Genomic DNA, 12,661 nt, shown 5'->3' with positions numbered 1-12,661 from the left:
CATTTTTTTCCTTGTAGATATGGAGTCAGCAGGACAGGCAGTGTATACTAGAATGTCTTGCGCAGCTCTTGTTGGAGAAGGAGTACACCCTCCTCATTTCTCGTCACCTGCGACCCCTGATCCTGGACCTGTTGGAGAGGAATGCTGAGAGGATCAAAGTAGACGTCAGGCTGAATCATGACCTCCATGAGCGCTTGTGTGTGGCTCTGAGCAAACTTCTTAACATCAGTCCAGATGCTCAAGCGTAAGTAACCATGCAGGATCACATGTAAAACAGATTCAAAGGAGGGTTCTGAAAGTAGCGGAAAATCTGGAAATATCAGTTAATTGTAAAACATGGAAAATGGATATTATACAGTTGGAAAAGTTATAGAAGCCTCTGTAGCTATTTTTTAAAAATTAATTTATATATTTCATCGGCTGGATTTGAATTTAGCTGTTTGTGAGCATGTAGCTTTTTTGAATCATACATCTGTCAAATCAATTTAGTCATTAGTCTAAATGATTCATTGGCAAGTCGGTTTTGAATGAATTTGAATGAACAAATGTCCAGTATATTATGAACAGATTTGAATTGTTTTCTCACAGGTTTGCAGCGAGGTATTTCAGCAGCTCTCCCCCAGTATTTCAGAGGCTCTTCTTCACCAGCGAAGAGGCTGCTTCCATCCAGTATGGGCCCAGACGGATGAAATTACGGGACCTGATGGGGGCCACCCTCCGCTTCCTCCAAAGCGACTGTGAGAAGTTCCGCGTCCTGTGGGACTGGAGTGCCTGTGTTTCACAGCTTCTCACCAGTGACGTCATGGTCAGAAGGTATTGCCAGTTTGTAGATCAGACAAAGTCTCTCAGAACATCCAGAACGTTTTCAGAATATCCTCAATCTGTATCTTTTTGTGTGTTTTTTAAGTACACTGCCCAGTGCCTTGCCCTGGTGTCCCACATGACAGATAACCAGAAAACAATATTTTTGAGGAAGGTGCTTTCGAGTGAAGAGATTCTGCATCTGAAAATGAAGTAAGTTTGAATATCTTTTATTTTAAGGTGAGTTTTATCACCTTGTTCTAATTGTTCAGAATTTAGTCAATAGCTATAGCTTGCAAACAAAATGACAATATCATATCTGTGTAGGTCACTTGAGGAGACACAGCTGCTGGAGGTAGAAAAGGCTCTGGTTTTGGCCAATCAGGGCTCAGCAGTATGGCGTAAAGAGAGGGTAAATAAGGTCACCCGCGGTCAAGTGGTGACAGAAGACTTGACACGGAGTGTTACTGTGGTGTGTGGGGTGATTCTACCTAGACGGACCCCTCGGCAGGATGAACAGGTGACACGGACATCCCAAAGCAGAATATTAAGCCAGATTTAATATAACTATAATCAAAGCCAGTTGTATTATTACTATTAGTGTATTATGGGAGAATGTGCATGTATTGAAATGTCTCAATCTGTAATTCTCAGACAAGTTTAAACAATTTAGTGCTGGTGGATTCAACCTGTCAAAATCTTCGGCGACTCGCCATGGCTGTGGCGTCCCAGAAGCCCATTCTTTTGGAAGGGCCAATTGGATGTGGAAAAACTGCTCTTGTGGAATATCTTGCTGCTGTCACTGGGCACATTAAAGCCCCTGACATCCTTAAAGTTCAGCTTGGAGATCAAACCGACAGTAAGGTGAGATTGGCTTGAATTTTGAACATTTTCATTTTGCTGCTTATTGTTTTACAATATTTTTAGTTTATTTGCTGTTAAGTACTCAAAAGATTTTCCATGTCTTTGTTTTCTGTAGATGTTGCTGGGTATGTACCGCTGCACAGATATTCCTGGAAAGTTTGTGTGGCAGCCGGGGTCCCTGACTCAGGCAGTCTCTAAAGGTTCCTGGATTCTGCTGGAGGACATTGATCACGCTCCTTTGGATGTGGTGGGTGGTGAATGCACAAAAACATGGAAAACATAGTGTTTTTTAGAAATGTTTCTGTTATGACTATTAAAGTCTATAAAGCATGGGAAAATACTTTTTTTTTTTTGTTACTGAGTTTTGGCTGATTTTCATTAATTAGAGCTGTTTGCATTTACAGTACATTTGATGCTGTCTAAGAAATATAGCATATGTTGTTTTGCTTCTGCATGTGAGAAAAAAAAAACAAAATTATGCTTTTATTATGGCATTTTACATATATTTATATTCTGACTTTGTGAATAGACTGTATGTAAATATATATAAATAAAAGATTTTTTCTTTTGATAAATGGTTTAAATGGTTTGGTCTGCTGATAAATTGAATGGTTTAGGAGATGAAGCTATATTTATTCATGCTCTTGTTGTTTTTTTCTGTAGATATCGGTTCTGCTCCCTCTCATGGAGAACAAGAAATTGACAATTCCAGGACGAGAGGACTGCATTCAGATGGCCCCATCATTCCAGTTTTTTGCAACACGAAGGTAAGATCTTTATTCACTTATGAATAATGAATAGTGTGTCTGTGTAATTACAAGACTGAAATTATTTGATCAAAAACACTAATTTTGTGAAATATTATTGCAATTTAAAATGACTGTTTTCTATTTTAATGTATTTTTATATAAATATAATTTATTTCTGTGATGCCAAAGCTGAATTTTCAGCTGCCATTACTCCAGTCGTCAATATGTTGAAATATTCTAAACTAAATTTGTTACATCAGTTTAATGATGATTAAAATCACTATTTTTAGGACGTTTTACAGTGGAGGAGCCTGGCATAGACCGCAGAGTTCACGTGCTGCACTTCTGGACAAATACTGGAGTAAACTGCAGATTGGCAACATGAGCCGAGAGGAACTTAAACATGTAAGCTGTTCCCTAACACTGGAATAGATTTTGTGTAGGTCCTGATAATATCTTTAATTTCTCATTTTGTTTCTCTGTTCAGGTCCTAATGAAGCGGTACCCTAACCTGGCAGTGGTGGTGGAGCGTCTTTTGGACATCTACTGCCAGCTAACAGGAGACAGACATCAAATCAGCTCCAGTCCGCAGGGTCCTAGTGCAGCCCAAAACATATCAGATGAACACATCACATCACTGGAGGGCAGAAGCCTCTCACTGAGGTAACACTTTTAATCAGAATTAGAAGAAAGTCTTCAAAATCATCATTGCATAATTATAAAAAAAAAGCATAATGATATAATACACTGATATAAATAATATGTACTACAGGGTTAATTTGTACCTTCTATAAATAGTTAAACATCAAGTCAGATTTGTATTTGTGCAGTTTCTTTTAAATGCTTGTGGGCATTTACAAATATCTCTGTATGGAGAAATGACACCATAGACTTATCAATAAATGATGAGTGTCGTTTATGTCCTCACAGTGTAACAAACAGTTCATCTAAAGCAGTGACTCTTCCATAAAACCCTTACTCCAGAGTTGTGATGTATCAGTCTGTGTCCATCCATTGTGTAGTTGGGCCTCAGGCTGTTCATCAGCTTTCCACTGGACTCTGCTGCAGTCAATGACACATCGATCTCTCTGTTCCCACTGTGGAACCCTAGCCAGAAACACAGTATGAGATTTGGGCCAGGGCAAAACATTTATATAACTAGCTGTGTACAATAGACACCACACACTATGTGTCTAATATTTATGATTATAAATCAGATATATAAATCTGTTTTGTTTGTTTTTTAACAGGGATTTGCTGAAGTGGTGTGAAAGAATCTTCTTAAATTTTGACAACTCTTGTGCTTCCACAGCACAAAATGTGTTTCTAGAGGTGAGTGGCTACAAGCATTAATCTGTCACTTTCATTTTTTGGTTTTTGCTTGTTGGATCACATTATAGTGTTCACCATTAAATGTTGAGAAAACAAGAACACTAATACTGATAAAACCAGTGTTGTTATAAGATAAAAGTTTTGTTTTTACCTTCAGGCTCTGGACTGCTTCACTGCCATGCTCTCCAAATCCGAGAGCAGACTCAAGATGGCAGAGATCATTGGCAGCAAACTCAACATATCCAGAGAGAAGGTATGTGTTATCTCTTCACTGACGCAAACTATTACATGGCCATGGAAAACCTGGAGATAACTGGGAGTTTTACAATTCCCTGTGAATTTTTACATTTTATTATATATTTACATTTGTGATTTCCAGGCCTGGAGTGCAATATTACATTAATGGCTGAAAAGCACCCTCTTAAATTTCTCCATAATATATAGAGACCAAGTCTGCTCTAATACTGTCAATGTGCCATTTCAGGCCCAGCACTTTTGCCAGATGTACCTGCCTGCAATCAGTGTGACAGAGCTGGAGGTGACGGTGGGCCGTGCCATGTTACTCCGCAAGCAGAGCGACGCGGTGTGGCTGAGCATGTGAGATTGCATTATCAGAGTGAAACCTTACCATCTCCATTCATCTGTCTGGCTCTCTCTGACTGGCTTTACCCCTTTCAATCTACTATGTTACAAATTGTGTAACTGCCAGTCTGGCTGTGCCAACACTGACCACTGTGTGGAAGGCACCCTGCTGAGAAGTTGAGTCAGTATGGGATTGATTGGTAACTGTGCTGTTTAAGACAGGGAATACAACTGCCTTGAGCATAACAGAGGAAAATATAGCAGGATTCCTTTATTAGTCGTGAGGCATAAAGTGAGTACTGAAAGAAAGTTTACATGTATATTTATGCATTTAGCAGATGCTTTTATCCATAGTGACAAAATAGGAGAAAAGGTGTTTCATCACAGAAGCAACAGTATTTAGGATATACAATGGTAGGTTTATTAGACAACTAGATTAAGAAGCAAGAGGAAAAATGCAGAGAACAAAAAAAAAGTAGTATTAGTATAGGGACCAGTGCTCACTCTTCACTAGTTGCGTATTATTAACTTGCTTATTATTAACATATTGGTTGTTTATTAGTACTTATAAAGCACATTCTAACTATTAATAAGCAGCAAATTAGGAGTTTATTGAAGCAAAAGTTAATGGTTTGTTTACGTGTGTTCATATGTTTTTGTTAATTGAATTAAAGCTGAAATATGGAGGACCGGGAGTGCCACTTAAAAATAAAATGAAAATCAATTTATTGATTTAATAATTCAACATAAAAATATATATAAATAACTTTTTAAATGGACAAATTACTAGACATATTTAAAGATGTTTATTTAATTTGTGTTTTTAAATGTAGTTTAATAAAACAGTACATTTAAAAATTCATTTTATTTTCATTTTATGTATATTCAATACATGCACATTCATTTTATGTATAAATAGACAAATTTTAAACTGTTTATTTAGCTCATGTTTTAAAATGTGGATTAATAAAACAATAAAAATGTCATTAATAAATATTTTTAACAATGCATTTGGCAAACACTTTTCTCTCTATTTGCCAGTTGCTTTTCTTTAACTATTTGTCAATCGAGTTAAAAAAATGCCATTGGACAGTAAACACGTGGGAGCAACCAATAAATTTTCACCTCAATTTGAAGAGCCAACCCAATTTAGTCCTCCATACTCAAATACATTAAATAAAATAAAACTTCAAACTTAAATCTTGAATGAAAATGAGAAATGTTGCCTTAGCAACTAAATGAAATAAGTTGAACTAAAAAATAAGTGTTAAAGTTCTAAACTTACAAAAACAAAAATGAATAAAAAGCTTAAAATCTAAAATTAAAATGAAAATTGGAAATATAAAAATAAAACTGATTCTGATAAATGCTATAATAGTATATAAACAATTGAAGCCTCTATAATTGATGTGTATTGACCCCACAGAGGCAGACAAACATTTGCCACCACACGGCCATCCTCTGTACTTTTGGAGCAGCTCTCAGTGTGTGTCACTAAAGGGGAACCTGTCCTGTTGGTCGGGGAGACGGGCACAGGAAAGACCTCTACTGTGCAGTACCTGGCAGAAATGACAGGTAACACATCTGAACTAAACCAAGCCAGTAGGTTTAACACTGTGCATCATTGTTAACTTCCTGCCCTGTTGTACTGCCCACAGGACACAAACTCAGAGTGGTCAACATGAACCAACAGAGTGACACAGCTGACCTATTAGGAGGGTGAGTAGACGAGTGACAAGAAATATGGACGGTACAAATGTGGTGGAAGCTGTCTGTGTACATATTTTTTTGCTGACCTTGATCTTTGATGATTGAGTATAAACCAGTGGACCAAAAGCTTATCCTGTTGCCCCTCCGGGAAGCATTTGAGGACCTCTTTTCCCAGACATACTCACGGAAACAGAACCTGACCTTCCTGGGTCACGTCCAAACCTGCTTTAGAGGCAAACGCTGGCAGGACCTTCTGAAGCTCATGGACCATGTCTGCAAATCAGCACTAACCAAGGAACTACATGATAAACCCAATGGTAATTCTAAAGGTTCAAATCAACTGCATCAGTCATAATTTCTGATGTTTCTAAATTCTTTGTGTAAACAGAGGTTTTGAGTTTTTCAGTGATCTTTTTCTTTGTGTTTTTCTCATAGCTGCCTTGCTGCAGGAGCAGTGGGAGGCTTTGGCTCTCAAACTCAGTCAGACACAGGAACAGATTCGGGCCTGTGAATCCGCTTTGGTCTTTGCATTTGTGGAGGTAATTGTCTCTCCTCTCACCTCCTGTCTAAATCTCTTCTTTCTCTTGTTATCTCCTGAATGTTGTGGCTGTCTGTGTATCCGCACAGGGGACTTTAGCCCAGGCTGTGAAGAAGGGCCAATGGATCCTGCTGGATGAGATTAATCTGGCTGCTGCAGAGACGCTGGAGTGTCTGAGTGGATTGCTGGAGGGCAGCGCTGGGTCACTGGTGCTGCTGGATCGAGGCGATACTGGTGAGTCCCAAACAAAGTGGTATAGTGGGTAAATATGTGCCCTAGTAGTACTTTGCTTTTCCCCAGGCTGCTTCTTTAGGCTGACTGTAGACACTTTGGATAAAATGCATTAGAGAGATGTTTGGGTTAGTTTGGTGTGAGTGTTATTGAAACAGTTTGGTTTATTTGCTATAGAGAGAGTTGTAGATTATTTTTTAATTTTTTGTGGTATTCAAAAGTTTGGGGTTTTAATGTTTTTGAAAGACAGTAATATTGTGAAATATTATTACAATTTAAAAATAATATTTTTTTTTTCTCATTTCTGTGATGGTAAAGCTGAATTTTCAGCAGCTATTACTTCATTGTCACATGATTCTTCAGAAACCATTCTTATATGACGATTTGGTGCTCGATTTGTATAAATCATTTTTTCAGGGTACTTTGATGATTTGAAAGTTCAAAAGAACAGCAAGTGTGCTTGATGCTAAATTACTGTTCTTTACCAAATGATGTCATTCTGTGCAGAGCCTCTGGTTCGTCACCCAGACTTCCGCCTGTTTGCCTGCATGAACCCAGCCACTGATGTAGGCAAGAGGAACCTGCCACTGGGCATTAGAAACAGGTGAGAGGGGCTTGGACTCCTAATAAATATCTAGCACAATTGTTTGAAGATATCATACACTGAAATTTATACATTCTTAAGCATTCAAATCTTTTCTGGGAACACTGTATGTGTTTATATGAAGTTAATGTAATTGTGTTTATGTATCAGATTTACAGAGTTGTATGTGGAGGAGCTGGAGAGTGAGAGTGATTTACGAATCCTCGTCTCTGACTACCTCAAAGGCCTTAATCTGACCAGAGGCATCATCCATGGAATCATCAGGTTTGTTCACAGTACTTTAGTAGGTCTCCATTGCCAATCATAGAACAGCAAACTGACTTTCCTCACTAAAACACAGCTTTTTGCATTTTGATATATAGAAGATCATGGGTAGCCAATAGCACAACCATTCTAAAACAAATCAGCATTTCTTGATAATATTAAGGGAGTTTCAAATGTTAGGTGTGACATGCCTTGTTTTTACTTAACAAATATGGTTTATATCCCAAGCATTGTAAAATACACAACATATAGAATTCATCCCTCATGTTTATCCCTTTGGTTAGGTGCTATACTAAAAGACAGTTGTGAGTGATGTTTCCTAAAACAGAATCTTCCCTGCTTTTCCCCCCAGTTTTTATTTGGCTGTTCGAAAGGAGGCTAACACTCGGCTAGTGGACGGTACGGGTCACAAGCCTCACTACAGCTTGCGTACTCTGTGCAGAGCTCTGAAATATGTGGCCTCTGACCCCTGCTACAACATCCAGCGCTCTCTCTATGAGGTAATGTACTTGTCCTCCTCATCATTAATATCTCAAAAGTCTGACACATAGGGAGTTGTGTATGTTGCAGTAAGTGTCTGTTACATGTTGCTATAATGAAATAAGATGTTTCTGTTAATGTAAAGGCACATGAACTTTGCCTGGGTATGGATGTTTCACCTTGTGCCAACAGCAGAAGTGAGCAGCTTAATAAAACAAACTAGCTGCGTTGTTTTGCTGCATCATTATGAATAATGCTGTCTTTACTTCACAACACGCCTCTCTGATACAGTGTAGATTGGATTTCAAAGTCCCACCGGCACTGCATTTCCCACAGAGTAGTTTGCATTATAAAATGACGACTACTCCACCAGTCAATCTGTACACAGTACACTGTATTTTTGAGATTGTTTATTTACTAATATCAGTATCTGTCCACTCCATATAGGTTTCCAGCTTTTGCTGGTCGTAGATTTGCTCATCACAATAAAATAATTAAAAACAGGTTATTACATTAGATGGTGGGTTTCTTCAACCATTAACATTGTCAATACATTTAAATTCAAATTTTTTTGAAAGCAAGGTTAATTTTTTTTACATTAATTTTGTCAATTTTGGGCAACCAGGTTGTTTAAAGCTTAAAGACTTTGTTATGCATCAGTAGTTGCTTTTCACCATTGACCAGCTTCATTTATTATAGTTAATGCAACAAGTTTTAATCCAATCATATGACAAAGTGCTCTGTATTTGTTTTTGTTGGGCATAAACAGTAGTCATTTAAATAGAGAAGTGTGTTTTGTGTGCATTGTGTAAGGAAAATAAAAACACCAAGTAAAGTATATTTACGTAGAGGTTTAATATCTTCTGCAGGGTTTCTGTCTGAGTTTTCTCACTCAGCTGGATCGCAGCTCTCACCCTGTTGTGCAGAAACTGGTGTGTCAGTACATACTGGGAGGAAATGTCAAGTGTCTAAAACAGGTAATCATTTCAGAGCTACTTTTATCCACGCTAATATTTGTTTAAAGGGATAGACTATAGATGTTCTTTGTGTGAAAATGGTCCTGTGCTCTCTCTTCAGCCAATCCCACAGCCGAAGGACCGCGTATGCATGCAGATAGAGGGGTACTGGCTGATTCGTGGTGACATGGAGCCTACTTTAGACTCCAGTTACATCCTCACACCCTCCGTCAAGCTCAACCTGAAAGACCTGGCACGGGTGGTGTCTGCCGGGTAGGAAAACCCACCCCAGATATGTCCCCTGTGACTTTCCGTAGATCAATCTCACCGTCGATAAATATTACATATACAGCATCTCTCTGTTCATCTGTGGGAGGATTTGATTCACTTTTAATTCTTTGGGTAGTAATCATAGTAGCGACTGATTTGTTTTTCTGTTTTGGTGCCATTAGTCTGGGACAGTTCAGACCTAGAGATCAATTTATTTCTATATCTATATATAGCTGACTTCAGCACTTTTTGGGCATCACCCTTTTTACATCAGATTTCATGATCTCCAAATAAACTTTTTCTGTACCTTTCTGGACCAAATCAGTGAAACCCCACACTTCTATATCTTTATATTGCTCGTAATTCTTTATCTGTGTACAAGTAGTCAACTATATATATATATATATATATATTAATGATCTCCAATATATATATATACTATATATATATATACTGTATTTATAACATACTAGGAGTCATTTCCCAGCATTTTCTTCTATACATTGTCTTTCCTCTTTGTGTTGTTTTGGTGATTAGCATCCATCCAGTGCTTATTCAGGGAGAAACGTCTGTAGGGAAGACGAGTCTGATAAAATGGCTTTCAGCTGCCACAGGAAACCAGTGTGTGCGGATCAATAACCATGAGCACACAGATATCCAGGAGTACATCGGCTGCTACTCCTCTGATGAGCATGGCAAACTTGTCTTCAAAGAAGGTATATAACCTTTGGAGCACACATTATGAGGAAAATGTACAAGTATGTGAATCTGTTATGTTTACATTGCAAATTTCTTTAATGTTAAAATTATGTAAATACATGCAAATGGTAGTAACTGCATGATATTATAGGCCAGGCTTAACATGCAACACTCAGGAGGTCCAGGCTTCATCCATCTACTCACAAAGGGGGCTGAAACAATTAAAGACCCTTGACTTATGCTAATGATATTAATAAATTTTAAGTATTCACTGCAATATCAGATGGTAAATTAGATAGTTGTCTCTCTTAATGTACAGTTCAGTGTTCAATTAACCTTATGTTTTATGTTTTCATGTAAACAACATATGCGTTTCTTTTCCCCTGAAGGCGTTCTGATCGATGCCATGCGGAAAGGTTATTGGATCATTCTAGATGAATTGAACCTTGCCCCCACTGATGTCCTTGAGGCCCTGAATAGATTGCTGGATGATAACCGGGAGCTCTTCATCGCCGAGACACAGGAAGTGGTCAAAGCCCACCCCAGATTCATGCTCTTTGCCACCCAGAATCCTCCTGGGCTTTACGGGGGCAGAAAGGTCTCTTCAATACATTTTTAAAAATGACCAATTTGTCAAGCAGCCTTGTCTTAATATCCTTTCAAGGTCTGACCCATGTGTCTTTCATTTTTGTATAGGTTCTGTCCCGAGCTTTTAGGAACCGTTTTGTGGAGCTTCATTTTGATGAACTGCCCAGTGTAGAGCTTGAGAACATTCTCCATCAGCGCTGCAGTTTGCCCCCATCCTACTGCTCCAAACTTATCAAAGTCATGCAGAACTTGCAGGTGCGCATCTCATTTTGTTGCATCAGTTATAAGAATCTATTTTGAGAAGTTCATGATTATATTTTTTGATATGGTGATTCTTTTTAATCAGTCCTTACGTAGAGGATCCAGTGTGTTTGCTGGGAAACATGGGTACATTACCCTAAGAGACCTGTTCCGCTGGGCTGAACGCTATAGGCTGGAAGAGCAGAATGACACCTCACGTGATTGGCTACAACATTTGGCTGATGACGGTAAAATCAATTACAAACTTTTGACCCCTTTGGAGTAAAAATAAAAATAAAATATGTCCCCTACAGTTCAAAGGTTTGGTGTCTGTAAGATATGTTTATCTTGTGTCTGTTATGTGCACCAAGGCTGCATTTATTTAGTAGTAAAACAAAATAGAATTTATTCCTGTTATGGCAAAGCTGAATTTTCAGCAGCCATTACTCCAGTCTTCAGTTTTACATGATCCTTCAGAAATCAATTTAATATGCTCATTTTGTACTCAAGAAACAGTACTTCATGTTATTGATTGTGGTGCTTGTTTTCTGGAAACTGTAATACTTTTTTTAGGATTCAGTTCAAAACACCAGCATTTATCTGAAGTAGAAATCTTTGGTAACAATGTAAAAGACTGTACTGTTACTTTTAGTGCTTTTATTATTTAAATTAAAATTACTTTAATTAGTGCCTCCTTGCTGAATGAAAGGAACTGATCAGTGAATCGATCAATTTTACTGATCAAAATTTTTTATGTAATATTTGAACATTTCCAACTGTAATAATCATTGTGTCCACTCTTTCAGGCTACATGCTGTTGGCCGGCCGTGTCAGGAAGCCAGAGGAAGCGCTAACCATCCAGAACATTTTGGAGAAGCATTTTAAAAGGACTGTGAACTCAGATGCTCTTTTCTCTGAAGCTCAGGTCACCTCTCAGTTCAGTGAGTTTTTAAGCACAAACACAGAGGCACACCGAATTCTGACATCAGGTCGATGACTTTCAATAACTAATGTTGTCCTCACTGGTTGTTCCATTGCATTATCACATAAACAAATACCAGTAGCACTGCACAGTTTAATGACAGTCCCTTAATCTTAGGCATCTTAGCAACACCCACTACCAGCGTGTTCCCTATATAATGCAGTTATTTAGTAGGAGTTTATCGATTGTATCTTGTGATTTTTATTTCCGTCTATGCAGATAATTTAAGATAGCAAAATAGTTTCTGTGAAATGTTAAATTCTTGATTCTGATGCTTACCTAAAGATCAGTTTGATTAGCTCACTTTATAACTAATGGCCAGATTGATTGTTTTGGCTGGCTCAGTTTGGTGTATTGATGGTTGTTGATGGCTTGGCACTTGGCAGGCCCTTTTGTGGACAGCATTGCGGGTGTCCCTGAAGAGTTCGGTCATGTGGTGTGGACCCAGGGCATGAGGAGACTGGCTGTGCTAGTAGGACGAGCACTTCGTTTCGGAGAGTCTGTTCTACTTGTCGGGGACACGGGGTAAGCTGTGATACAGTCCCTGGTTGAACCTCGGTGAGAGGGTTCGAAAATCTGACCAGTTCCCTTTGACATATCTTAAAGTTATCATTTTGTTTTCAAATATTGTTGTAAATGTCAGGGACAAATACAAGTATTGACATTGTAGAGGCCTTCGAGTTGAGAATTACTACTCTAATACCACCTGGCATCTAGCAATAACAAATAGAAACACCTTTTTCAATTGAAAATATGTCAGCACAAGAAACT

At 38.3% G+C, this 12,661-nt stretch overlaps 1 protein-coding gene across 1 annotated transcript in view; it reads left to right on the top strand.

Moving 5' to 3' along the window:
- The window catches only part of mdn1 (midasin AAA ATPase 1), a 45,560-nt gene that overhangs the window by 1,112 nt on the left and 31,787 nt on the right, over positions 1–12,661 (top strand). The window contains 28 exon segments of the mRNA XM_042746842.1: positions 18–244; positions 589–826; positions 908–1,014; positions 1,129–1,321; positions 1,456–1,665; positions 1,781–1,912; positions 2,329–2,432; positions 2,705–2,819; positions 2,902–3,077; positions 3,665–3,746; positions 3,904–3,999; positions 4,231–4,343; positions 5,755–5,903; positions 5,987–6,047; positions 6,144–6,355; positions 6,474–6,577; positions 6,666–6,810; positions 7,315–7,411; positions 7,562–7,675; positions 8,028–8,175; positions 9,025–9,132; positions 9,233–9,384; positions 9,919–10,097; positions 10,470–10,678; positions 10,777–10,923; positions 11,015–11,156; positions 11,715–11,849; positions 12,277–12,415. Coding sequence (XP_042602776.1) covers positions 18–244; positions 589–826; positions 908–1,014; positions 1,129–1,321; positions 1,456–1,665; positions 1,781–1,912; positions 2,329–2,432; positions 2,705–2,819; positions 2,902–3,077; positions 3,665–3,746; positions 3,904–3,999; positions 4,231–4,343; positions 5,755–5,903; positions 5,987–6,047; positions 6,144–6,355; positions 6,474–6,577; positions 6,666–6,810; positions 7,315–7,411; positions 7,562–7,675; positions 8,028–8,175; positions 9,025–9,132; positions 9,233–9,384; positions 9,919–10,097; positions 10,470–10,678; positions 10,777–10,923; positions 11,015–11,156; positions 11,715–11,849; positions 12,277–12,415 — 4,034 coding nt within the window.

The sequence above is a fragment of the Cyprinus carpio genome, chromosome B20, assembly GCF_018340385.1.
Source record: "Cyprinus carpio isolate SPL01 chromosome B20, ASM1834038v1, whole genome shotgun sequence".
Lineage (NCBI taxonomy): Eukaryota > Metazoa > Chordata > Actinopteri > Cypriniformes > Cyprinidae > Cyprinus > Cyprinus carpio.
This window is presented reverse-complemented; position numbering and strand designations above follow the sequence as displayed.